The 24791-nt window shown below is 49.5% G+C and overlaps 6 protein-coding genes across 6 annotated transcripts; 2 read left to right on the top strand and 4 right to left on the bottom strand.

The window, feature by feature from the left end:
• Positions 1-369: 369 nt before the first annotated feature.
• FIESC28_10322 (uncharacterized protein) lies at positions 370-2425 on the bottom strand (the record flags this gene model as incomplete). The annotated part of the gene is made up of 2 exons (XM_031164454.1): positions 370-2020; positions 2073-2425. 2 exons carry the CDS (start codon positions 2423-2425, stop codon positions 370-372), a joined length of 2004 nt encoding a protein of 667 aa, XP_031011506.1.
• A 506-nt stretch (positions 2426-2931) lies between these two features.
• Positions 2932-3950, bottom strand: FIESC28_10321 (uncharacterized protein; the record flags this gene model as incomplete). The annotated part of the gene is made up of 2 exons (XM_031164453.1): positions 2932-3515; positions 3566-3950. 2 exons carry the CDS (start codon positions 3948-3950, stop codon positions 2932-2934), a joined length of 969 nt encoding a protein of 322 aa, XP_031011505.1.
• Positions 3951-5017: 1067 nt separating this feature from the next.
• Positions 5018-8954, bottom strand: FIESC28_10320 (uncharacterized protein; the record flags this gene model as incomplete). Its single annotated transcript, XM_031164452.1, has 4 exons — positions 5018-5632; positions 5684-8584; positions 8636-8723; positions 8779-8954. 4 exons carry the CDS (start codon positions 8952-8954, stop codon positions 5018-5020), a joined length of 3780 nt encoding a protein of 1259 aa, XP_031011504.1.
• Positions 8955-9576: 622 nt separating this feature from the next.
• FIESC28_10319 (uncharacterized protein) lies at positions 9577-13341 on the top strand (the record flags this gene model as incomplete). The annotated part of the gene is made up of 5 exons (XM_031164451.1): positions 9577-9603; positions 9662-9702; positions 9754-9874; positions 9930-13018; positions 13077-13341. 5 exons carry the CDS (start codon positions 9577-9579, stop codon positions 13339-13341), a joined length of 3543 nt encoding a protein of 1180 aa, XP_031011503.1.
• A 385-nt stretch (positions 13342-13726) lies between these two features.
• FIESC28_10318 (uncharacterized protein) lies at positions 13727-14524 on the bottom strand (the record flags this gene model as incomplete). Its single annotated transcript, XM_031164450.1, has 1 exon — positions 13727-14524. The coding sequence occupies one exon, from the start codon at positions 14522-14524 to the stop codon at positions 13727-13729; it is 798 nt and encodes a 265-aa protein (XP_031011502.1).
• A 7797-nt stretch (positions 14525-22321) lies between these two features.
• On the top strand, positions 22322-24381 carry FIESC28_10317 (uncharacterized protein; the record flags this gene model as incomplete). The annotated part of the gene is made up of 5 exons (XM_031164449.1): positions 22322-22380; positions 22429-22579; positions 22636-23163; positions 23222-24021; positions 24093-24381. 5 exons carry the CDS (start codon positions 22322-22324, stop codon positions 24379-24381), a joined length of 1827 nt encoding a protein of 608 aa, XP_031011501.1.
• Positions 24382-24791: the final 410 nt, after the last annotated feature.

Here is a 24791-nt window from a genome sequence, read left to right as displayed (position 1 = left end):
TGCTTTGCTCCCCTCTCATATATACCTGCCGAGAGTGTTCTAGTCGGCCGCACTCAAGAGCAAGAACAGCAACAAGGTACCCCACAGCATTATACGTAGCCTGCCGTCAGAAAACAAATCTAAAAACGAGATATACAATGATCACGATAGCAGCAAGTTTTGGGATTATCATCATTTCTTAAGTAGAGTAGTCGTGGGTATTGCCACATGATTGACGCCTGCAGACATGTCTATAAACCAAACCCCTTTTCCGGTATCTTACAGCTTGTTCAAAATACACCAGTGCCCAATATAAGTACAAATCATGCATCCGTCCATCGTAGTGTTATATTACATTTTCGCCATTTCACTTGATCCGAGTTAGTGCTCTTAGAAAGAGGAAGAGCGGCTGCTACCACGGCCGCCAAAGCCTCCGCCGCTGCGGCTTCCACCATTGCGGCTGCCGCCGTAGCCGCCACCACCACGGCCGCCAAAGCCGCCCGATCGGCTGCCACGGCCAAAGTCGTCACGGCGAACGTTGGCAGCCATGTTATCGAAAGGGTCGCTGCTTCGTTGAGGTCGTCCACCACGGTCGCCACCTCGTCGGTCACCACCACGACCACGGTCTCCACCAAAATCTCCACCACGTCGGTCGCCGCCTCCCTCTCTAATGTTCATGCCTTGAGCACGGGCAAGACCCATCTTGTTCACCCACATAGAGCTAACGAAGGGAGGCTCCTGCCAGCCCCATCCATGCTTGGTCCAGGCGTTGACATCCTCAGCGATTTCAACCTTGTCAGTAGCAAGACCGAACATGGAGGTGTATGTTTGAGCGAGGAGGTCTCGAGGCACGACTGAAAATAGTTGCTTGGTAGCCTCAATGTACTCGTTGGTCTCGCCACCGGCAATATCGGCCTCGGCGGTCTCGAGGGTGCTGTTCTGTGCGATGGGCAGACCCTGAAGCATCTTGCGAGCAGCACGGACAGAAGAGTGAGGGAGGATCAACCAACCCTGACCCTCCTTGTTCTGTCGACCGGTTCGTCCGAGACGGTGAATGTAAGACTCACGGTCTCTAGGGGTATCAACTTGGATAACGTGTGTAACATCGGGGAAATCCATTCCACGAGCAGAGACATCTGAAGAGAAGAGGACACCAGACTTGGCCTCACGGAATCTATCAGCAGCTCGCTGGCGCTGATGTTGGCCAAGCTTGGACTGGAGGACGTAGGATGCGAGGAAAGGCTTGCGGTCGTTACGGGCGTTCTCTCGCTTTTGGTAAGCAAGCTCACCACCAAGCTCGACAAGAGCTGTGGTGTTCAGGTAAACAATGGCCTTGAAAGGGCGCTCAGTGGGGTCCTCGAGAGACTTCTGGTGCTCACGGTCGATAAGCTCAAAGAGTGTGGGGAAAACTTGAGTCCAGCTGGAGACAGGAACAATGTGCTGAGGAACCTTGTCGTGTGTGAGAGACTCGTTCTCGGGAATAGTCTGAACGAACTCAAAGTCGTCAGCTCGAACCATAGAACGAGCCAGGCGGATGACACTGTCGGGAATAGTGGCGGAGACAAGCATGGTTTGGCGGATCTTCTCCTCGGGACGGGGAAGTTGGCTAATAATTTCGTTGAGTTCTCGCTCAAAACCAGTATCGAGCATTCGGTCGGCCTCGTCAAGAACAAGAGCAGCCAGGTTGGGGGCATCGACACCACTGCCAGGGTCTGAGAGCAAATCGTTCAGGCGACCGGGAGTGGCAACAAGAAGATGGCAACCCTGTCGGCGAGTCTGGTTAAGCATGCTGCGCTTATCGGTACCTCCAACGGCGCACTGGACAACGAGTCCAGTGTTCTGGCACAACTTGCGAGCCTCTTGGGCGATCTGCTCAGCGAGCTCTCGAGTGGGTGATAGAACAATTCCACGGATATCGTCGGCTCGGGCTTGTCGTCGAGCGTTTCGGCCGGCCAGGGAAGGGTCCTCGTTGATCATTCTTTGCAGAAGAGGTAGGAGGAAAGCAATGGTCTTTCCGGTACCGGTCTTAGCCTGAGCAACGCTGGTATGTGTTAGTGTACGCTTTCACTGTGCTTTTGGTGTATGACACTTACATATCTGTTCCCTTGAGTGCAGGCTGGATGGTCTTGGCCTGGACGGGGGTCATGGTATCGTAGTTCATGTTTCTGGTGATAGTGCTAACCAAGACTGGGTCGACGCCCTCAACATCGGCGAAGCGAACCTCAGGCTCGGGGTTTGCTGAAGCAGGCTCTTGTGTTTGCTCAGCAGCTGCCTCAGTGCTGTAGGCTCGGAAAGAGGCGATCTTGGTAATAGAGGCAATGGGCAAGCGGCTTGTCACAGCCTGAGAGCGGGCGACAGGCAAAGCAGCTCGGGTCTGGCTGAGCAGGGCAGCCGTAGTGGCGGTCCTGGCCTGAGTGGCACAGCGCCTGAGGCTGGATCGAAACATTATTGCTGGTGATTAAAGAAAGGCTTCTGCAGAGATTCCTGTTCTGCGATTGAGAGAATTACCAACAAAAAAGTAACGAGGAGAAAGGGTAATGATGGGTATAAAAATTAAGTTGGAGGGTTGATGAGCGGACGAAAGGTGGGCGATCAAGGGTCGCGCGACCAGTACTTTTAGGAAAAATGAAATTTTTCCAGTATGTTATCTTATCTTCTAATTGGCTAAAGATACACTACCCTCGACTCAGTTAGATCCCGCTGTCACGTGGACCACCGGAGGTCACTCCGGAAGGTCATCGGAGTAGAGGGGCAATTAATGGAAGAATAAGAAGAAAAATGCAGTCTCTTCGCGCCTATTCTCATGCTATTCTATGCAATTCTATAGTAAATATTCATTCGTTGATTCGTCAATCCTCCCCCTGATTCAATCATACCAATGCCTGCAGTTGCCCCATCTATAGTCAATTCCACTTTTGAAGTGTCTCGAGTTTCTTCAGCGGATGGATGTCTCTAAGCCGTCCTCGATTTCGACCCCACAATAGAAAGACCCTCTCCGAGTCCGTCCGAGATACCCTGCGTAACACCATCAACTGTCCAGACAAAAACTTCCAACAGAGCCTGGGCAACTTTGCCATCGTTCATTTGACCAACTGCTTCAGTCAATGAAGCGCTCTGCTTGCCAATCGAATTGGCTAGATCAACACCGTGACCTATTATTGTTTCCGAGATCTTGTATTTGCGTTCAAGACGAGCTGCGTATCTGACTAACAGAAGTAGGTATGGCATTAAGAAGCTGAGGAAGAAGATTAGATTGACGACAGTCATCTGGACTCCACGATGGATGATAGAACGAGGTCGATTGACTCTGATCCGACTTGAGTCATCTTCTGCTCGAGTCAGGACCGAGTTTTGTTGGTTGACGTTCTCTGGTAAGGCGGATTGGATTCGTTTCAGTTCGCCTTCGTCTAAGTCTTGCGGGAGAGCTTTGAGGAGGTATGTCACTCCATCAACAAAAGCCTTCCTCTCAAAAGCGACATCTTCCTCTGCTACAGCCGCTTTGCCTCCATCAATAGAGATGTTGACAAGATTTGTACCTTGAACATCATTAGCATTCACTGATAAAACGATCCTCAAGGTTGCTTACCTTGTCGTGCAAACTTCCAATGGACGCCAGATGCAGCTCTCATCACTGGCTCATCCTCTGGTGACTCAGAATAAAGAACCCGACTCATGGGCTGAGGACACAGCTCTTGAGATTCTATATATCCGCTACTGTGTTTGACCATATCAGTTTGGAGTGCGGCAGCTGCATCAGCTTCTGAAAGGGGCCTCGGCTTTGCTCGTGATCCTGAGATGGCGACATCGGGCCGTAGTGTATGGAAGCTGATACTCCTTCTGAGAAATCGAATAGGTCCTGATTGAAGCGAGGTTGGAAGCATGGCGACAACATTAAAAATTCTGCTTTCGGTGATTTGGTCAACCTTGACTTCGCCGATCGCGGGAGCGAATGATCTAAGATGCGACGCCATGTTTTTGGAATGTCTCGGGAAGGTGGAAGGTGAAGAGCCAGAAACAAAGTAGAACGTTGGGTCGAGAATGAGAGGCTGAATCAAAATCTAGATTAACAGCTAAGAAGTCATGATATAAGAAGTATAAGTTGACCAAAGTAGAATAATTCTCCTTTTGATCAAAATCCTCTACCGAGATCTCCTGACAAACAAACCAGGTGAGTAGAAAAAAAAAGACAAAAAAAGCTCCGATGTCATGAAACGATCACATCAAATAGAACCTTGCACGAGGTCTCTCCTTATCATTTTTCACGGTTCCGGACTGACATGTGAAAACGGGGACTAAAACTAATAATAACCAAGAAAATTGTTGAGATGAACCAGGGTCTCGATGCGATGATAAGATTGATCTTCCAATGGGACATTGTTTCCAGGTGGAGAACGCTTGTGATTGAGCCGCCTCACATGTTTGTGTATCTAAAGAGGCTGGAAGCTTTGTGTAGCTGAGAACTTAAAGAAACATGATCATTGAACGGTAAACTGACAGGGGCTGTTGAACTGATAGACTAGTTACCGTTATCTGTCAGAAGCACTCGGGAACTTACAGCAGAATAGCCGAAGAACTCAAACACAATATCCAACAAAGAACACCAAGCCAGCATGAGTTTTGTGCCACCATCAAGCTTTTAGCAAACAAATTACAAATGATCAATATTGTTTAAACTTCACTTCCAAATGATGTGTATTGAACTGTTCTCACAGTGCTCCATCCAATAATGCTTCCCATGCCTGCATGCGATACCTAAAATTCCATATGGACACCTTCATCCTGGGCCGCCCTGTTCCCTTTCGCCGTGCGCCAAACAAAAAACCAACAATATGCTAACTCATGTAACTTATTACAAATACCGCACGACCAATCTCTCCTGCATCCGATGCCCTGTTGCCGAAATGCAAAAATAATCAATCGCTCCAAACGGTTCCTTTTCAACCTGTGGTTCATGCCACTATTTCTCCAGTCCCCGTATACTCCCAGTTGAGACTTCGTCAAGTTCCCGTATCAAATACACATCACCAAAGGTTATTCATTACATCATGTCTCTGCCCAGTTGGTAAGACCAGCCTCCCTCTCGTCGGAGTCTGTCTCTGGCAGCGAGATCCTTTCGGATGTCCTCCTCGGTAAGACGATCGTTACCGCTCCAGTTAGCGCTCGAGGTTCGGGCGCGGAACTTGTGAAGCCGCTCTTTGCTGGCATGGAAAACTTCGTCCATGTTGATAGGTCCTGGTTCTCCGAAAATTGCTGCAGGGTTCATTCTCTCCTGTGCCAAAAGAGCCGCGCGAATGGCAGGAGAATTGGCCCAAGAGGCAACTGTTCCAGCAGGTGGTTCGTCGTCCTCCTCATCTTCATCATCTGTTTGAATCTCCGGGAGATCAATCGCATCACCGTTCTGGAATCGCGGCGATGATCTCTGGGCAGACTTAACCGCAGACTTGAGTCCGCCGACAGGACCAGGGCGTCCTGGTGTCTTGTAGGCAGGTCCTGCGGGGTTGGGGTTGGGAGCGAAGGGAATGGTTCCCTTGTGAATCTGCGCCATATCCATAGGGTTGCCTCCCTTGGTATGGCTTGGGGCATGGTTTGTCTTGAAAAGATTCTGTGCACTGGCTTGGGTGTAGCCATTGGTCAAGCTCTTCACCTGCAGGTCCTGATATATGTCAGTTGCGTTCAAGATATCACAGTTCGTGACAATGCTTACCTTCTTAAAAGCGCTGGATGGGCGAACAGGGGGGCCCTTGATGTTGGGAGGCTGTTCCATATCCAGCTCATCGGCATAATCATCGCTTGTTCGACGTCGCTTCGCATCCTTTGATTGGTACTGAGGACCACGGACAGGCGGTGGCCTAGAGACCCCGTCGTCATTGGGATCTCGACCGAGAGGTCTCTTGACTGCAGACTTAGAACCCTGGGCCAAGCTGGCATTGACAGGGCGACCCAAATCATCACCTGATCTGAAAATGCCCGAATTCATGCGAGAAATAGGACGGGGGATGCCGTCACCACGCTTAACCGAGTCGGGCGGGCCGTTAGGCTGGGATCGAACAGCGGGAGGCGGAGCAGGAGTCTTCTTAGCCTTCTCGATAGCTGCTTGACGCCTCTTAGCCTCAGCCTGCTCGCGCTTCTCTCGCTCTTCTTCTTGACGACGCAAGAGCTCTTGCTTCTTCTTTTCCTCCTTCAGCGCCGCTCGCTCTCGTTCACTCTTCGCCTTGGCATCACGCTCCGCCTTCGCCTTCGCCTCACGTCGGCGTTGTGCCTGGTCATCTTGAACCTTCTTCTGTGCCGCCAAATCAAGAGCTCTAGGGCGGCCATTTGATCCTGTTGAGGCACCAAATCCTGAGGCGGAGGACTTTGGCTGCATAGAGGCCTTGCTTGCCTTGCTAGGCATTTGTGGAGGCTGGGAGCTTGTTGACGCACCAAAGTCCTGGTAGCCATTGGTAGCGTTGGTGTTAGGATACAATTGTGAGCCGGTGTTGACCTTGATGTGAACGGTGGGCGCTGGCTTCGACTTTGTAGATGTCTCTCTACCTGGCTTTCCGATTCTCCTGATCTCCTTGGCGCGAGATAATTGGCTACCGACAGCAGATCGCGAGACAGAAGGAGGTGGCACCAAAGCAGGAGCGTCAACCATCTCCATCTCTGGTTCAGTAGGTTCCTCTTGAGGCTTGGCCCTTCGGGGGCTTGTTCGGGTGGGCTGAGGTGTAGCCTGCACGGGTGCTTCAGGCTCTTTCCTAGCTGCGGCCTGCTTCTCCATGTTGGCAAGCTTCTCTTGTTCCTTGCTGAAGACTCGTGCCTTTTCTCTTTCCTTCTCGCGCTCCTTCTCGAGCTTGTCCATCTGCTCGGCCTGGACTCGGGCTTCCTTTTCTCGACGTTTCTCTTCCTTCTCTCGCTCAACTGAAGCCCTTGTGCGCTTAGCAACCGGGCGAGGCTGATCAGTTGCAGTACTGCCACTTCTAAACGAGTCCATGCTTGGCTTGGGTGCGACCGACATCTCGGAATCGTTAGGGAATGTTCCGATTTGCACCCGAGAAGGAGAAAGCAGAGACGATTTGCTCTCAGCGCTCAATGCCGCGCTACTGGCCATAAGACCCTTAGACGTGCTAAGAATTGAAGACATCTTGTTCTTAAGGTGCTTCAAAGGACTGTCACGGAAGAGTCTTGAAGGGGACTTGGAAGGTGATGAAGAGGAAGCAACATTTGAGGCAACTGAGACAGCAGTAGCTGGTCTGGCAGGAGAATCTGAGCCGGATACTGTCTTCTTGAGGGGACTTCCCTCCGATCGTTCAGTAGCAGCGAACAATGTGGCAGCTGGTACTGAAACAGACTTGGAATGTCCCATATAGCTAGGCCTCTCGCGTTGAGAATTGGAACGAGCAGGTGAACGAATGCTAGCACGGTCCTCATCCAGATCGAAAGATCCGAGAGTCTGCTTGCCATGAATTCCTTCCATGACGTCGGCAGTTCGGCTCTTGGAAAGTGATGGTCGTGTGGGAACAGCAGCCTGCTGGGTGGGTGGAGGGACAATCCAGTCATCATCGTCGTCATCGTCTTGAGGGAAAGCTCCTGGAGTTGTCGTCGTTGTTTCGTGCTTCTTGGGTGATTTGGGAGAAGGCGACTTTGGTTCAGAAACAGATTGAGTTACGGTTTGCTGCTGAACGTTCGTTACACTATGGATAGACTTTGATGGTCGGCTGCCGTTTGGTTGCGACTTTCCAAGGACACTGATCTTGTCTTGGAGCATCTGTGTATATGTCTTGTTATGGTGCAGAGCAAGCTCTTCGGCGTTCTTAGATTGTTGTACGGGAAGCTCATCGACTTCCATATCGTCTTGGTCAGACTCGTCTGATGTATCCTGTCCCGCGTGGCTTGCCATGCTCTTGCCTCTCCCCAAGTAGCTCGTCCTCTTAGGATCCACATGACTTGTACGGGAGGCTCTGGCCTTGCCTGCTGTAAGAGGCTCTCGGGCAGGGAGAGAAGCAAATTGGAGACTATTACGGAAGCCTGGGCGCACAGGACTGGGGACGGGACTGGGGCCATCAGATTGAGACTGAGCATCATCGGCAACCTCGTTGTCCGCCGCCTCAGGCTCTTCCTCAGCTTCCTCCATCTCAGCATCATCAGTCGCTGGCTCCTGGTCCTTGACTGGAGAAGAAGTCTTCGTGAGCTGCTTCGCAGGTGACACACGTGTAGGACTTGGCTGGGGGGATTCGAGGTCTTCGTCAACATCAGTGGCATCCAGAAGTGACTCTTCATCGTCATCCATAGGATCGTAGGGCGCAGGGTTGACATCTTGACTTCCGAAATAACCTGAATCCTGTGGTTGAGATTTGGCGTCTGTGATGGCAACTGTCTCTTCATCAACAGTCATGAGGGCGTCCTGGTCAGAGTGGATAGGTTCAGCCTCGCTGGTAGGGTGTTGTGATACATCTTCAATTGGCACCTCGGGGGCAGACTGGGCAGGCTTCGGTGATGCGATGGCACGGCGAGGAGACGAAGGCTTGGCCTGGTTCAATAGCTCCCTCTGGGGCGATTGGGCGTAGAGATGCTGGGCGAAACGGTTTGCTGAACTTGTTGGCGTGCCACCAAAGACGTTCGACAATGGCTTCAAAGGGTTAATATTAGCCACCCTCGTGCATTGACCATGTGTACTCACCACTCTTGGTTCTGTTAATAGTTTACGCGCAGTGCGAGGTGTCTTTCCTCGAAGCTTTCCGGGTGTTTTGAATGTTTCGGCGAGGTTTCTGTGGAATGATCAGTATATATGTCGCGTCAAAACAAAGGGTCGATAACGCGTACGTCTCGTTCTCATTAAAGATATTAGCCATATGTTCGTTGAGCCATTCGAACTCGTTTTGAGCCGCGTATGTGAACTCATCAACCTCGACATCGACAATCTGAAGGGCAGAGGCGCGCTCATCAGCGACCCAAGCCGCTGAGCCAGTTGGAATGCGCGGTCCTCGCATTGCCGCCATCGTGTCGGTTGAGATTGGTAGCGTGCGGGTGTGTTAAGAAGCTGCAAAGCCAAGTATAGTCGTGTTATAGTGATTATGTACTCATTGGGTTGGGCGCTGAGGTCGAAGTCGAAATGTTTGGTGTTGTTGAAAGTTGCGAACTTGAAGTGCGAGAGGAGCTAGGTTTCAATAACAAAGAGGGATGTTTACCCGGATCCCAGATCCGGACTAGCGTTTAATGAAATTCCAAGTTCAGAAGTGGAACTACGCACAAGCTTCGATTCACGCCATTCGTTAATGTCAAGGTATAGTCTTATGAAACAAACAGCTGAAAGTGACAATATTTATTCAAATATGGTCGTTGAATGCTCACGATGACATATAGAGTACACAGATTGACTTCAACATCATTTTTACCATTAACTTCGACCCACAGAACAGTAAACGTCTCTATAGAAACCAAATCAGAAGTACCCTCTTTAACGCATGCAGCTTTCCATCAAGAATCAGGCACGTGCTGATAAGCCTTATCGGTCGCAACTATCTTGTTTACTTTCGCGTCCCTCCTACCCCCCTTGAAGTGCGGAGCGACGAAACAAAGCAGTAGATTCAACGAAGTGGCAGACGATTGACCTCGCCCAACATGAGGGTCATTGAAGTAATTATTGACGTAAGTAATCTTCATGGGTTCATATAAATCGAAAAGTGTTTATCTAACATTTTTACAGGGCTTCAAGTCATATGCCGTTAGAACGGTAATCTCAGGATGGTAAGCGATACATCAAAATAGTCAATGGCCTAAACCAACCGATATTCCTAGGGACGAGAGTTTCAACTCAATCACCGGTCTCAACGGTAGTGGAAAGTCAAATATCCTTGATGCGATATGTTTCGTTCTTGGAATTACCAGTATGGCAACTGTGCGAGCGCAGAACATACAAGTCAGTCACCGCCGCTTTGTTTATTCTTCTTCCTCACTAAATTTCAACGCTGTAGGACTTGATTTACAAGCGCGGACAAGCTGGCGTAACGAAAGCCAGTGTCACCATCGTTTTCGACAACCGAGAAACCAAGAAGTCACCGATCGGATTCGAAGAATATGCCACCATTAGCGTTACTCGACAGATTGTTTTGGGAGGCACCTCCAAGTACCTCATCAACGGTCACCGTGCACAACAACAGACTGTGCAGAACCTCTTCCAATCGGTTCAGCTCAACATCAACAGCCCCAACTTCCTAATTATGCAGGGTCGTATCACCAAGGTTCTCAACATGAAGGCTGTCGAAATCCTGGCGATGATCGAGGAAGCTGCCGGAACAAGAATGTTCGAAGACCGTCGAGACAAGGCTATAAAAACCATGGCTAAGAAGGAGACGAAATTAGTTGAGCTTAAGGAGCTCCTAAAAGACGAGATCGAGCCTAAGTTAGAGAAGCTACGAACAGAAAAACGTGCTTTCCTGGATTTCCAACAAACACAAAACGACCTCGAAAGACTGACCCGAGTGGTTGTCGCATACGATTATCTCAGATATCAGGACTCTTTGAGCCAATCGGCCGCAGATCTTGAAGGAAAGAAGCAGAGACAACGGGATCTCGAAGATTCAGCAGCTCGGTTGAAGAGTGAAATTTCTCATCTTGAGGAGGATGTTAAGAAAGTCCGTGCTCAGCGAGACAAGGAGCTCCGAAAAGGAGGCAAGGCTTCAGCACTAGAGGAGGCAGCAAAGAAGCACTCGAATGAGCTTGTGCGACTAGCAACCATCCTTGACTTGAAGAAGTCCAGCTTGGCTGAGGAAGAGGAAAAGAAACTTGCAGTGGAGAAGACGGTTTCGGAGTTGGAAGCTACTCTAGAAGATAAGACCGCTGCCTTCGAGAACGCAAAGGCCCGATACGACGCAGCAAAGGAAGATCTAGAACAGCAGAACAAGGATGCCGAATCCAAGGAAGAACTTCTGCAGACCTTGCAGACAGGTGTTGCTTCTAAAGATGGTCAGGAGAATGGTTACCAGGGTCAGCTTCAGGATGCGAAGAACCGAGCGACTACAGCAGCTACGGAGCAAGAACAAGCCAAAATCAAGATTGCACACTTGGAATCGCGGATCAAGGAAGAGGAGCCGCGTGCTAAGAAGGCGAAGGATCAAAACGCCGACCTACTGCGCGACCTTGAGGGTCTCAGGGCTCAAGCACAGAAACTCGAGAAAGAGCTTAGTCGACTGGGTTTCGAGCCTGGACAAGAAGAGCAGATGTACAAGAGAGAGTCAGAGTTGCAGCAGACTGTCCGCAACCTAAGGCAGGAATCTGACAAGCTGAAGCGTCAAGTCGCCAACACAGAGTTCAACTACGCTGACCCTGTGCCCAACTTTGACCGATCCAAGGTCAAGGGTCTCGTTGCTCAACTGTTTACTCTCGATGAAGGACATACAAAGGCCGGTACTGCGCTAGAGATTTGCGCCGGTGGTCGTCTATACAACGTCGTTGTTGATACTGAGGTGACAGGTACCCAGTTGTTGCAAAGGGGTAAGCTGCGCAAGCGAGTCACCATCATTCCCCTCAACAAGATTGCTGCCTTCAAGGCTTCCGCTCAAACTATTGCTACGGCCCAGAACATCGCTCCAGGCAAGGTCGATCTGGCGCTATCCTTGGTCGGATATGATGATCAAGTGTCAGCAGCTATGGAGTATGTGTTCGGTAACACCCTCATTTGTGCCGATGCGGATACCGCCAAGAGGGTCACTTTCGATCCTAACGTCCGCATGAGGAGTATCACCCTTGAAGGTGATGCCTATGATCCATCTGGTACACTGTCTGGTGGAAGTTCACCAAACTCCAGTGGTGTTCTTGTTCTTCTACAGAAGCTCAATGGCCTGACCCGACAGTTGGGCGAGGCTGAGGGCGCTCTGAAAGAGCTCCAGGGTCGCATCTCAAATGAGAAGGCCAAGTTGGATCAAGCTCGCAAGATCAAGCAAGGTCTGGACCTGAAGAGCCACGAGATCAAACTCGCCGAGGACCAGATCAGTGGCAACTCTTCTTCCTCCATCATTCAGGAGGTTGAGAACATGAAGTCAACCATCAAGGAGCTCAAAGAGAGCATAGCCGAAGCCAAGACTCGACAGGCCAAGGCAAGCGCCGATGTCAAGACGATTGAGAAAGACATGAAAGATTTCGACAACAACAAAGACGCCAAGTTGGTTGAATTGCAGAAAACCCTCGATAAGCTACGAGCAGGTCTCGGCAAGAACGCGGCTGCAGTGAAGACATTGCAGAAGGAACTTCAAGGCGCACAGCTTGACTCTGAGCAGGCAGGAGTCGACTTATCTGCCGCCCGAGAACAGTTGCAAGAAGTCGATGTGGCCATCAAGGCGCAGCAGAAGGACATTGAAGACCTTAACAAGCAGAATGCTGAGCTAAAGGAGACACACGACACAGTGCAGGCTGAGCTTGACGATGAGCGCGCCAAGCTACACCAGTTTGACGATGAACTTCGAGCTTTGGAGGATGCTACTCGTTCCAAGAACGCCCGTATTGCTGAGGAGGGTCTCGAGATGCAGAAGCTTGGTCATCTCCTCGAGAAGTTCCACAAGGAGCAACAAGGTGCTGCCGAAAAGGTCGCTCGACTTGAAAAGGAGTTTGACTGGATTGCAGAAGAAAAGGACAAGTTCGGTCGCAGCGGAACTCCTTATGACTTCAAGGACCACAACATTGGAGAGTGCAAGTCAACGCTACACAACTTGACTGAGCGATTCCAGGGCATGAAGAAGAAGATCAACCCCAAGGTCATGAACATGATTGACAGCGTGGAAAAGAAGGAAGTCTCACTCAAGCACATGATCAAGACCGTCATTAGGGACAAGCGTAAGATCGAAGAGACTATCGTCAGCTTGGACGACTACAAGAAGAAGGCTCTTCATGAGACATGGGAGAAGGTCAACGGCGACTTTGGTAACATCTTCTCCGAGTTGCTTCCAGGAGGCAGCTTTGCTAAGCTTGATCCGCCTGAGGGCAAGACGATTAGCGATGGTCTTGAGGTCAAGGTTTGTCTTGGAAAGGTCTGGAAGCAAAGCTTGACAGAACTGAGTGGTGGACAAAGGTAAGCAGCCCCAACCTCGGAACATTACTTCTGAGTCGTCACTAACATTAACTTTTAGATCTCTGGTCGCTCTATCGCTTATCATGGCTCTGCTCCAATTCAAGCCCGCGCCCATGTACATTCTCGACGAGGTCGACGCCGCGCTGGATCTCTCACATACCCAGAACATCGGCCGTCTGATCAAGACGCGTTTCAAGGGTTCTCAGTTCATCGTCGTCAGTCTGAAAGACGGCATGTTCCAGAACGCGAACCGCATTTTCCGCACTCGTTTCAGCGAGGGTACCAGTATGGTGCAGGCGCTTACTCCGGCGGATATGAAGTAGACTGACTAATGAACTGAGAAATGTCTGAAATGAGTGTATGACAGGAAACTGGGTGGGAGGTTTTGTACATGAGGCGTCGTTTTTGGCTAGGGGATATAATGTTCTTATCGGCATTAGGATTTCTTGTGATACCGTTTGTTTTATCAAGGCATGGCTGTGGAATAGACTTGTATTTAAAGTGCTTACATTCTGATCAAACATTGGCTGTCAGGTCGTGCTGATGTTGAGTTGACTGACTGAGATGATGATTGAACGTCCATATCAGCGATGGCATTACAAACTTCGACCAATTGATTATTGTTGATTATAATAAGATACCAGACTTTTGACGATATTGGTTATTATATCAACGAAATTCTTTTGTCTTGTTTAAAGCAATTCTATCTCACACCTTATCTACCCTAAAGATCCCAACTTTCTCAGCTCCCAAATACCGAGCCAGCTCGGATGGAAGCTCAACATCCATGTTCAACGCCATAGTCTTGCTGTCCCCATTCTTGAACTCCGCAAACGAATAGCCCTGTGATTTAATCTCATTCTCGTTTGGAAAGGACACCGGCAGGAGAAACTCTTTCTCTGGTACCGCATGCAGCCCGTAACTGAGTTTGGATGAGACGCGTTGTAGAATACCCTGTAGTCCCGCATCCGTCCACGGGAATCTCAGAACAAGAAAAGAGCCGTCGACTTTACCCAAGAGACGACTAGTTTTGTTCGAATCCGGAACCCAGAGATCGACGTCAATGGTGGCTAGTGCTGGGAATTGCTCTTGAGTCAAAGCCTTCCATACAACGTTATCATCGCCTTGATGGTCTGCCTGAGCAAATGTATACAAGTGGTTGTATTCACTGCTTCCAGAAGGGACTTGATCGCGTTGGAGCTCAATTCCACGACACAAATCTACCGGAAAGATCTGCACGTGTTGTGCAGTGGAAGACTTGCCGTCACGGGCCCGATGATCCGGTGATGAATCACGACTGAGGTTGATGTCTCGGAGTGGCACGCCGGCCCGTGAGTGGGTCTGTCGGAGGACATCACTGCAATCGACGGGAACGGGAGGGAAGAGGATAAAGATGGGGATGAGGAAAGCGACAAGTGTGACGGTGAGAAGTGTGAGTGACACAGCATCAAGGCTAGACACAAACTGCTTTGTGGCGTCCATCCCAAAGTGGATGCTAGAAAGCATCGTTGTCATGTTATCCAGCTGAATCGAGACTTGCAGCAGTAAGATGAATTTGGAGGGATGGTGCGATGCTAGTCGTGGTGCTGAGTCCCTCCGTTTTGGACGTGGAGGATTTTAGAGAGATTCGAATTTAATCTCCAATGCTGCATATGCAATGCGGTCCAGTTCAGTCCAGTTCAATTGTCTCGCAAAGCCTGCGCGATAAGGTAAAGTCGATGCCCAGTCTAAGGGTCAAAGTGTCAGTCCGGTGTTGTTAGGTCTTGAGTTTTTCGTAGATCTCCGATATTGCGGCCTTGTCTCCTTCACAGATTAACTACATCCACTAGGTTGTTTCAACTTTGATCTGTTCAAAGAATCGTGATAGGTTCGAGCATACAGTGTCTGCCCCTTCGACCTTGAGAGCGCGTCACACACAACGTAGCTCTTGAATCCCTTTGTTTTAGATTGCGGCCAGTCTTGCCAGGGTCCCAAAATCGACCCAGGCCCTGGTCAAACTCTGTCAATGCCATGGTACAATTTTACTTGGCTGGGCTGCAGCAGCGTTCGAAAAAGCGGAAATATCCACCATCTTATGCTGGATAGGGTAGCGCTTGTTCCTCTGTAGTACGTACATACTACAGTAGATTGACAGCAAGCTTTCTCCCCGAAACCCCGGAACGTGCAGCTAGCCGTCGAGCACAGCTACTGTAGCTACCTCTTAGCTACCAGCCATGGGCATATGGCATTGTCGTCCCGCACTTCCGAAGGGATTTGGTTGACAGAATAGTATAGGATGCTCATAGCATGATTGATATGTACCGTGCTTTCCAGCATAGTACAATGCATAGGTCAGGAACTGGTCTGATAGACAAGATAATGTTATAATGCAGTATGCCCATTGCAGATCGAAAATTACGTGTCTTGGTCAACGTGATGACGAACCGGGGAGGACACAACGGGTTTGGAATACGGATGTATTCGAATCCTTCAGCTCCTGCACTGCTTGCATGCTCCTCGTTCCCTACATATTATCCAGCAGTAAACAAAGTAGAATGTATTGAGATGCTCGGAGTGAAGAAATGCCGAGCAGGGTCACCGGCGGAATGGTTCACCCCGTTTCTTTGCTGAGCCTGTCACCGCTAGGGGCCATCTCTAGCAGGACCCTAAACGTTGGATGAACTTTAGTGCCACCGACAAGACCCAACGCTTGTCTAGGATGGCGCCAATCGTGCCAGTTCAGCTAGACTGGGGGTGAAATGAACACAGGCTCGTAAGTTCGTATCAAGGAAGAGCAGGAACGAAGAGCACATGGTAGGCATGCGAATCCTCGATTGTAGAGGTACCGTAAAGTGGACGTTTCCCACTTCTGAACCTATTGGTCAGCTCAGGCGCGTTCTCATCCATAACGGCTCCTTGATTGCGGATACTCTGACGCCGTTTGTACAAGTGCCGCTTCAGTAGTGGAGGACTGTCTTCTATCTGCAATTGTCACAGACAGAATCGCCGAGGTGCTTGCATCACAACAATCAGTGACCTGTTAGACATCTTAGATTGAAAGATAGCCCAAGAGGTGGATCGGTTCCCGTCTGATCCTGGTGTTCTTCATGCCGGCTGCGACCACCAGAAAATCCCCCTCTGCATTGATCGCCATGAGGCTGGTCGGACATATTCCTGTATTCATCCAAAACTTCCATTGCTCAACTCCAACTCCCTGTCGTGCCGACATCTATTCCATAGATGCCCGTACGGAGTACAGGCACTGACTCGTTAGTTAACTAAGGACCTAATGTGCACCAGGATCCAGCACAGCTGATGACCAGGGGTTCGCACATAGTTGATAGATGACCGCGGGCCTAAGAGGAATGCAGCATATTCTTTGGGCAACATGTTGTCAGATTGAGTCGTGGTGTGTTGCATAATAATGTCGTGCTGCTATACGTCGATTCGAGCGTTGGCAACAACTACCTAAATGAGACAAACTGGATTGATATCCAGCAGGGGTCAGCCTGCAGATCACATCTCATTCTGGAAGCACTGTCCAATGGAAGAAACAGAGAATTGCAGTCCAGAGGTGCCCATAAAGTCTCGGCGAAACCTCCGCGATAAGACTGTGTTGGTATGGTATGCCGTACAGCAATCTCACTTCATTGTTATAGTCGGCGGACAATGTTCAAAGAGTCAAAACAAGCCGCAGCCCCGAGACTCGGATCCGCGCCCCACTCGATGGATTTCAGGCTGAAAGGCCTGACTTGTGGTGATTTCCACATCATATTGCAAGGTCTACCCTAGGCTTCCTAGTGGAAGAATAAGAGTGAGGCTCGGTATGTACTGTTGGCGCTTGACTCACCTCCACCGCTCCCCGCAACCCCTCAATGAATGGTTTAGTAGCAGCTCTGATGGAAACTCCACCAACCATGGATACTTTGCCGTAATCGATGCAGAAATTATACCGTAGCTGTGCCCATCTCAGACACTTGATCTGACCCTCGTTTTCAGTATAACCTAGTCGTGGAATATGAAACGGCTTTAAAACGAAAGAAAGCGCTAAAGCCGAGGACTTTCGTAGACACTGTGGAGATTTGATGTCTAGCTGTCGTCTTGATATGACCACAGGAAAAGAGAGCCCCATGGGTCTTCTTTCAGAAATGTAGTATCCTGGCTCTTGTGTTATCGCAGAGTTCTACCTCACGATGTCACAGTAGTTTCCAGCGGCAAAAAGACCAGTCCCCAGCAGGATCAGTATGGCTTCTTAGCAGAGCACTTAGTCCTTGAATATGGAGCCCGCCAAGACAGCCGGATGCTGTTTCTCCCAAGACCAAGCAGTGCTTGCGTTCAAGGATGAACTCTGATTTAATGATGTAGAACTAATTTGTTTTGGTGGTGCTGTACCATGTCAATCCCTTTTCACGACGGGGCTTTGATAGTATGTATGGCCCCGATGCCGCTTTTATTATATTGTCAGGCCACTCCAAGAGTTTCCAGGAGAGTGTAGAGATGACCCGGGCCTTGCGAGGTTCCTGCACCTCCGGTAAGCATCATATCCTTTCAGGGAAAGATCAAGTATGTTACATGCGAACACAAGTGGAGGCTCATAGTAAGGACAATAATCACCGAAGTGGGTGCTGCCCTATAGTGAATACTCGCATTCTGAAAATCGCGAACCATCTTCAGCCAGGTGCTCGACTCCCCGAGTACTTGGCCATGTCCAATGTGAGAGTATTGAACCGCAAGCTGCATTGATTTATGGCCACCCTTCGGGATCCAATTGCTGTATGATGCAACCCTAGTTTCTGGAACCAGTGTACATCCAGTTCTCGATGATGCAAGGAAACCTCTACAACATTTCAACATCTGTCTCTGTTGTGGGGCATCTGTTGGTTGCTGTGTTTAGTTTGGCTAGGGCAGACAGCAGACAGGGCAATCCTCATTGTGGACATGACTTGTCATCTGCCCCAATGCAAAATATGCTGAGCTGTTGCTTAGTTTCAGGCAGGTGTATATATTCGACCCAACTCATTGGAGCGAGTCATTGTATGTGCGAGGATACGTAGCTACAAAGTCCTTTATCACAACTCGGTGCTGTTCACCTTGTTGGTACGCGTATGTATAGATGGATTCTGGGTTTCCAGAGGCTGGAAAGCCCTTCAGCCTGCAAGAAGTCGAGTCTCCCTCCATTGTCGATCCTTCCAATATCGATAGGGATGAACTAGCATTAAGTATAAGGCCTGCAAGCCTCGACGTTGAGACTAGTTGGATGGCCCGCGCAATGCATCAAAGTCAGGGTTGCCGACAAATATCGGGTGCCGGCTCCGGTAGAGAAGCGTCACAAGTTGAGCAACACCGATATCATCGTACAGGGCTATCGGCAGGGTATAATAATCTGTCTGCATGTGCAAAGTTGGAGCCCATGCAAGGTTGGTCCTCACTGGCCTGCATACATACTACTGTAGTCCCTAGCCACTACATGTATGCATTGTGGAAGGGTAGGTAGTGGGATACCAAAATATGCAGTATTGGACCAACGTGGTATGGTCGTATGTTGCCAGACATGGGTGCTTTGGTTTCAAAACCAACTCGAACGAAGGAGTTGAACACCCTGGGAGAAAATGTCCTAGATGAAAGCCATATGAGAACAAGCAGAGCTAAGGCAGCCATACTTTGTTCTACCCAATTTTGGCCGAGGGGATCAAGTACCTGGGCGGCATATGTCGTAGAATCCAAGCCAAGAACCTCCAGAGCCATCTCTTTCTCAACCCTGGCCTGGCGGTCAAGAAAGACCAGAAACAAGTAGTTTTCAGGAAATCTCCCCAGTCTTTGCCACGGGCCTGTTTGAGAGATGAGTACCAAGACTCGACGTAGGCATGATGTCGACGACAAGAGAAAATAGGTTCGCTGTGTGCCCGAACCAGTTCTCTGACAGCCATGACCCACAAAGACATTCTGCTGCCACGCGACTACCCACACGTAGTGCCGGGAGCGGGACTTGACATGACCCAAGCGTTAGGACATCATCAAGCCTCTCGCCGCATTCTGACCAGCCACGGCCAGAAGTTGGGACGTATTCGGACCACGGTACTATGCTCCGCGACGTTTCCTCGAAGCGTTACATGAACTTTTTTCTGTGCACCCTTGCTGATGGTGTCCTATCAGATCGCCATCTCAATTTTCTTGAGCCAGGGACCACAAGCACATTCCACTGCCAAGCCTGCCAATGACAGGTACAGCTATGTGAGGATGAGGAAAGTCCGCGAAGATGATTTCTTGTACGTAAGCCATAGCCGACAGAAGCAAAGGGCTACAGTTTGTCCAAGTAATAGACAAAATGGACTTCGAAAGTGAATCTTTCCTGCTCAAAACTCGGTATAGGGCTGTCGACATTATTGTGCTGCTAGCTCTCTCGTTTCAGTCCAGTCATTCCAGGAACTCCCACCCCGAGAATCCTGATAGGTTGCACCACCGTCGATGATTGACCCTGTTCATGGGTGATCCCTGACCACGTATAGTATCCGACAAGCGCGACGACGGCGCCAGATTAACATAAGCTGTGATTGTAGTTTTTCCGAGGGAGGATGACATAGTTGTACGGAATAATGAACGGTCTGATTATTTTGTATGCGGAAGATTTGACCGTTGAAATATTCATCTTGGGCCATTTTCTGTTTGGTCAGCCTCATTATGCTGATTGAACCGGGTTGTCCATCAACATGTATCGAGGATAAGGAACCAAGACCAGGGCTGGCCAGTGCGAACGAACAACCCCCAACTACAAGGATTGGCAACGATCGAGAGCTGTGTCTGCACATACACGTGTAGATCAAGAAGGGTGCTTGCTCGACCTTGAGTGGACTGAAGCTGAAAGAGGCGTGGGATTGCTGGGATTTGATGTTTGAGCCTATTCCTTATTGTTCAGTATTAGCTGCATTGGGTCAAGACCGATCATCAAATACAGGTACGTAGTTTCTGTATCATCCGTGTTTTCTTACCTGGACATTGGTAACCCAAAGCCAGGGAAGCGGTTCCGACTGCAAGAATTTAACTAAGGGCGACCCATCAGCTGCAAATGTCCGTCTGCGGCTTCGGCATTGTCCCAGTCAGGTTAAAGCCTTAACGGCAATTCAGACGGAGAGAAACAGGACCCAGGAGATCGGACGCATTCCATTCCATGTCGAAGAAAGCGGAGCTGTTCGGGGGTATTCGAATCCTGGTCGATTTAATAATTGTGAGGCAAGATTTTGGGGGGACAAAAAAGAAGGAAGGTTTGGATTAGTGCACCGAGGGAGAGAAACCTTGCGATGTCGATGGGAATCTACCCGTCCCTAGCACTTTCCAACTGATAAAGAGCACTTGCCTAGAATGAATTCCAGGGGAGCTTTCCATTTGGGAGGCAGGTACGTTTGTCGTTGGCAGAACTGGGGGGTGTTCCTTCCCGTTCCCTTTTCTCACTTTCACTCCCAATCCCTCCTCCACTTTGACAAGCTCAGCCCGCCCCACGCTCTATTTGGCAATAACATCATCCATCTCGTCACCCAATCCTTATTACAGCTTTTAAATCATCCCTGATACATCGATCATCGTGGCTGCTAACCGTATTCAACGCGCCGTTGATGGATTTATATGTCATTGTCAGCTTCGCACCTATATCACCGTTGTCGGTCCCTACTTGACGCGTCTTAGTCGGGGATTTCAACTTGCGGGCACGTCTCAGCCCTTGACCAATTTTTCCAAGCTTCTTCCTCTTCCGCCAATAGTCATACACTGAGACAGCTTTAACAGTAGCTAAGTCGCCTATTCTTAGCTGGTCCAGCTTCCGAGGTCTTGGAGACACAGCACTACGGATCGTATTACATCCACTTAGTCGCCCTGCCCTGTCTAGTCCGTCTTAAACTCAGTTCAATCATCTACATATTGATATCCGCACAAACTCGAAAAGGGTTCCAAACGGCTTCAGATCCTGCTTCACTAACACTGCCGCTGCATACGTTAATATCCGGATATTCCTGTCTTATTCCCATCACCAGAGTCGCATTAGAGCCCGGACCATCTACCCGCGATTGAAGGCGTGCCTGTCATTGAACGTGGGATCGTTCCCCTCGTCGAACACTCAAAGGGCACAAGCTCAAGCTCTTGGCCGGTTACCGGGACCCACGAGCCCGGGCCTTTCATTGATCAGCGATTTGGCGCCCCGTCAGGCCTGCATACGACATAATCCCTTTCTCAGGGCCCAAGGATAGCTTTGGCTTTCATCCTCATCCCAGGGGCTCAGCCAACTGCATAGCCAATCCACTTGAAGTCAACACATCCCCGCTGCTGCCGTTTCCTCATAGACGCCCCCCTACGTGGATCTGAGGACCAGTAACCAATTTAATGTCCTGCTGCTAAAGGGCACTGACAACTTGCATCGATCAATCTCTCCTCCCTGTCCTGGGTGAGAGTGCCCCTCTATTCTCTGTTCTCTAGCTAAAGTGCATGTATGCCTTTTGCTCGTTATTGCAGGCCCCTCCCACAATACAACTATCTTGGATTTCCCTCGCCATTGACCTGAACGCGATCTTACAAAAACTTCATCCAGCAAGGAATAGCCGGACCTCGCATTCAAGATCTGTCGATTGTATTGTTGACAAAAAGCAACAACAGCTAACTTTGCAACTTTGATTACTATTTCTCTTCTCTAAGGACCTCTTGAAAGTTGTTGCGCACCATTACAATATCATCTTTCATATTTTGCTGTTGTTCAACTTTGGACAGGGTCAAGTCCATTCGCCAAGTCACTCCCAGGACACTACCTTTCCTTGTTGGGAAAGAAAGCATTCCATTGGAACTTTCCTATAGTCTTATCAGCTTGGAGCTGGCTCATCGACCATCAGTATTCAGCTATTTGATACTCGATATTCTTTTGAAGCTCAGGATATCGAAGAGCAAACCGCCCTGTTTGAGTTACGCCTCTCAGCAGACCTCCCTCACCCAGTAGATACTGCTCTCGAAAGCATGCAAATCACGACCTGTTGATTCGCTCTCTACTCCGGCAAGCTTGCAGTACCTACGTGACTCGAGCTCAACTACTCGTCTATACAATGGGAGACTACTACCACCACTTTCTATCATCGATGTCTGGGGCAGGGATGAATCCGACGACATCTTCAGAGGAGATGCTTGACCCGCGGATGCATGGTGCATCAGTGCATATGATGCCCGCTACAATGCCGGGTCCTTACCAACAGTTGGGGTACTTTACTGGATTCCCAGATCCGATGATGTTCAATCCAGGCAAATCACAGAAGGCTCGCCGAAAGTCAGCAGCCGGCACACCCGCGGCAGTTGATCATGTTAAACATCGACGGACTCGCTCTGGCTGTTTTATGTGTCGAAGTCGAAGAGTCAAGGTATGTGCATCGTAATATATATCTGAACAGTGTATCTAACTCGCCCAGTGCGACGAAACCAGGCCAATTTGCGAACGTGGGTGCAGAACTGAACTACATGTCGCGTGAACGATATCAATATGCTGACACTGCCAAGGTTGCAAAAAGGGAAATCGAGAATGTGTTTACCCTGATCCCCCATCGTCAAAAGCTTCGAGTGGTAAAACTAAAGATCCCAATGCATCCGCACAACAAACAAGTCCTACTTCATCGAAGTCAGAAGATGACGAAGACGCTGAACGAGACATCAAACTCGAGACGATAGTCGATGAAGACGAAGAGACAGAAGATCAGACACGGTCGCCGGAATTCTCCCTGCAATCAAAAAGCGCCTCCCCTTCCACTGCGACAGCTACTCCAAGCAGTCTGGCGGCTGTGTATCCCTCTTCCGAGTTCCCCGTCAGTCTTGGAGATACCGACTGGTCCCATTTGCCGCCGCAGTATCAGAAAGGCCTTTCTTTCTTCGTGGAAAATCTCAATCACTTCAATTATTGCATACCGCTTGACTCGGACGAGTTTTTCACAAAGATTCTGCCCAATCTGGCTACCTGCCATGAACCATTATTGAATGCGGTTGTTGGTTTCTCAGCGTATCATTCCACGCTGCAAAACCCAGAGGGCAAGCTTCAAGACTTTCTCCAATACTATAATAAAAGTGTAACACAGTTACTGGGTCTGCTGCAAAGAAAGGAGAAGCCTAACATTGCTACTCTTCTGACAATCCTGCAGCTGGCTACCATTGAGGTATGTGTTGCCACGTATTCTTCGATTTCGGTCCTCGTGAACTGACCATGCGGCTTAGGAATATTTTGGTGACTGGGTCAATCTTATGGGCCACCAAAAAGCGGCTTTTGGGATAATAACGAGTATTTTCACCCCGCAGACCGTAATGCGAACCCCCGTAGGTCGCATGTGCCTCAGCTGGTATGCTCGGTTCGACAGTTTTGTTGCCTTGATGGGAGGCTTCCCCACCGATCTACCTCGAGAGTGGTTCCAGGCCATGTTGGATTTCTACAAGTCAGGAGTTGCGGCCAACCCAGAAGAAGTACACTGGAAAATCGATGAGTGGTCCGCTCAGCTTCGCCTAATTTCCTACGATATGTCGATCTTGTTTGCGCGAGGCAGTAGAGGCCAGATATCACCCGAAGACTTCGTCAAGGAACACGAACTTATCAACCAAAGACTGATAGACTGGAAGGAGAAAAGAGACCCTGCTCTCCAGGACTCGAAATACCTTGTTCGGGATTTTCCCCCTCCTGAAACACTTGACCCAGAGGACTTTGTCAACCCCTATACAGTTGGTATACTCTACGAACGCCCGTTGTTCGACGTCACAGTTCTATGTGCGGAGTGGAACAGTATTATGATAATGCATAAATGCCAATCATCAGGCATGAGGCCAGATCAACTGTTCGCGGATCTCAATCGGCATGCATATAGGACCTGCCAATACTTTGAAACACTAGAGTTCTGGCCTTCCACGCCCAGAGGTGTCCTAGTTCTAATACAAGCTTGCATCGCCATTGCAGCTTTGTTCTGTCCTCAGGATGCACAGCACCATATGTGGTTTCGTCGAAAGTTCGCGCTACTGGAGACGATGGGGTAAGAGCATATTCACTTTCGTGGCTTGCCATGAAGGATTACCGGAGAAACAGATGCTAACAGTGACATAGGTATATCCATCCTTTGCCTTTGCGCACCAAAATGGCAGAAATGTTCCGAGAACCTTCTTGCGTACAGTGGTGGCTTCCCAATGGGGAGGGATTTAGCCCGGTGTTGCAAGAAATTCGAAACTTTGCGGATGAACGCAATGCGGCAGCTGTCACGGCTCAGCAGGAGAGTCTCCGCGAGGTACGACATATTTTTGCCAAGATGTCGTTAATGGATGATGCCAACGCCCCCTCGAGTTCGACCCTCGATACTACCTCGAAGACGGGGACGAACCCACCTGCAAAAAGCTAACAAAGGGTCGAGGGACACACTGCAATGCCACAAATTATTCCCTGGTCTTATAACCAGGGTAGGACTTTATGTTTCAGTATACTCGTATTTGGGCAAGCATGGGGTGCATGCAACGTATCTGCATGGACAATGTCGGGTTTCTCTTCTTTCTTTGGTGACAGCGACGGATTTTAGACTAGAAGACGGTAGAAACGACGGTGATGCTTGATTGAAGAATACTGGTCACAGAGTTATCGTTTTTGGAAACTGATGCCCATGGATAAACCAGGGAAACATATATAAAAGTACAAATTTGTGCATGGCACAAGCGGGAGTTATGGAACAGATAGGATCTCACTTGAAATTGCAAGTGTTAGCTTAAAACCAGATACGCACGGGAATATGAGTTAGTACTCAATTGTATTATTAGA

This window comes from Fusarium coffeatum (genome assembly GCF_003316985.1).
Source record: "Fusarium coffeatum strain FIESC_28 chromosome Unknown BRIP53273_contig_301, whole genome shotgun sequence".
In the NCBI taxonomy this organism is placed as follows: Eukaryota; Fungi; Ascomycota; class Sordariomycetes; order Hypocreales; family Nectriaceae; genus Fusarium; species Fusarium coffeatum.
Note: the sequence above shows the minus strand (reverse complement) of the source record. Positions and strands in the feature narration are given on the sequence as shown.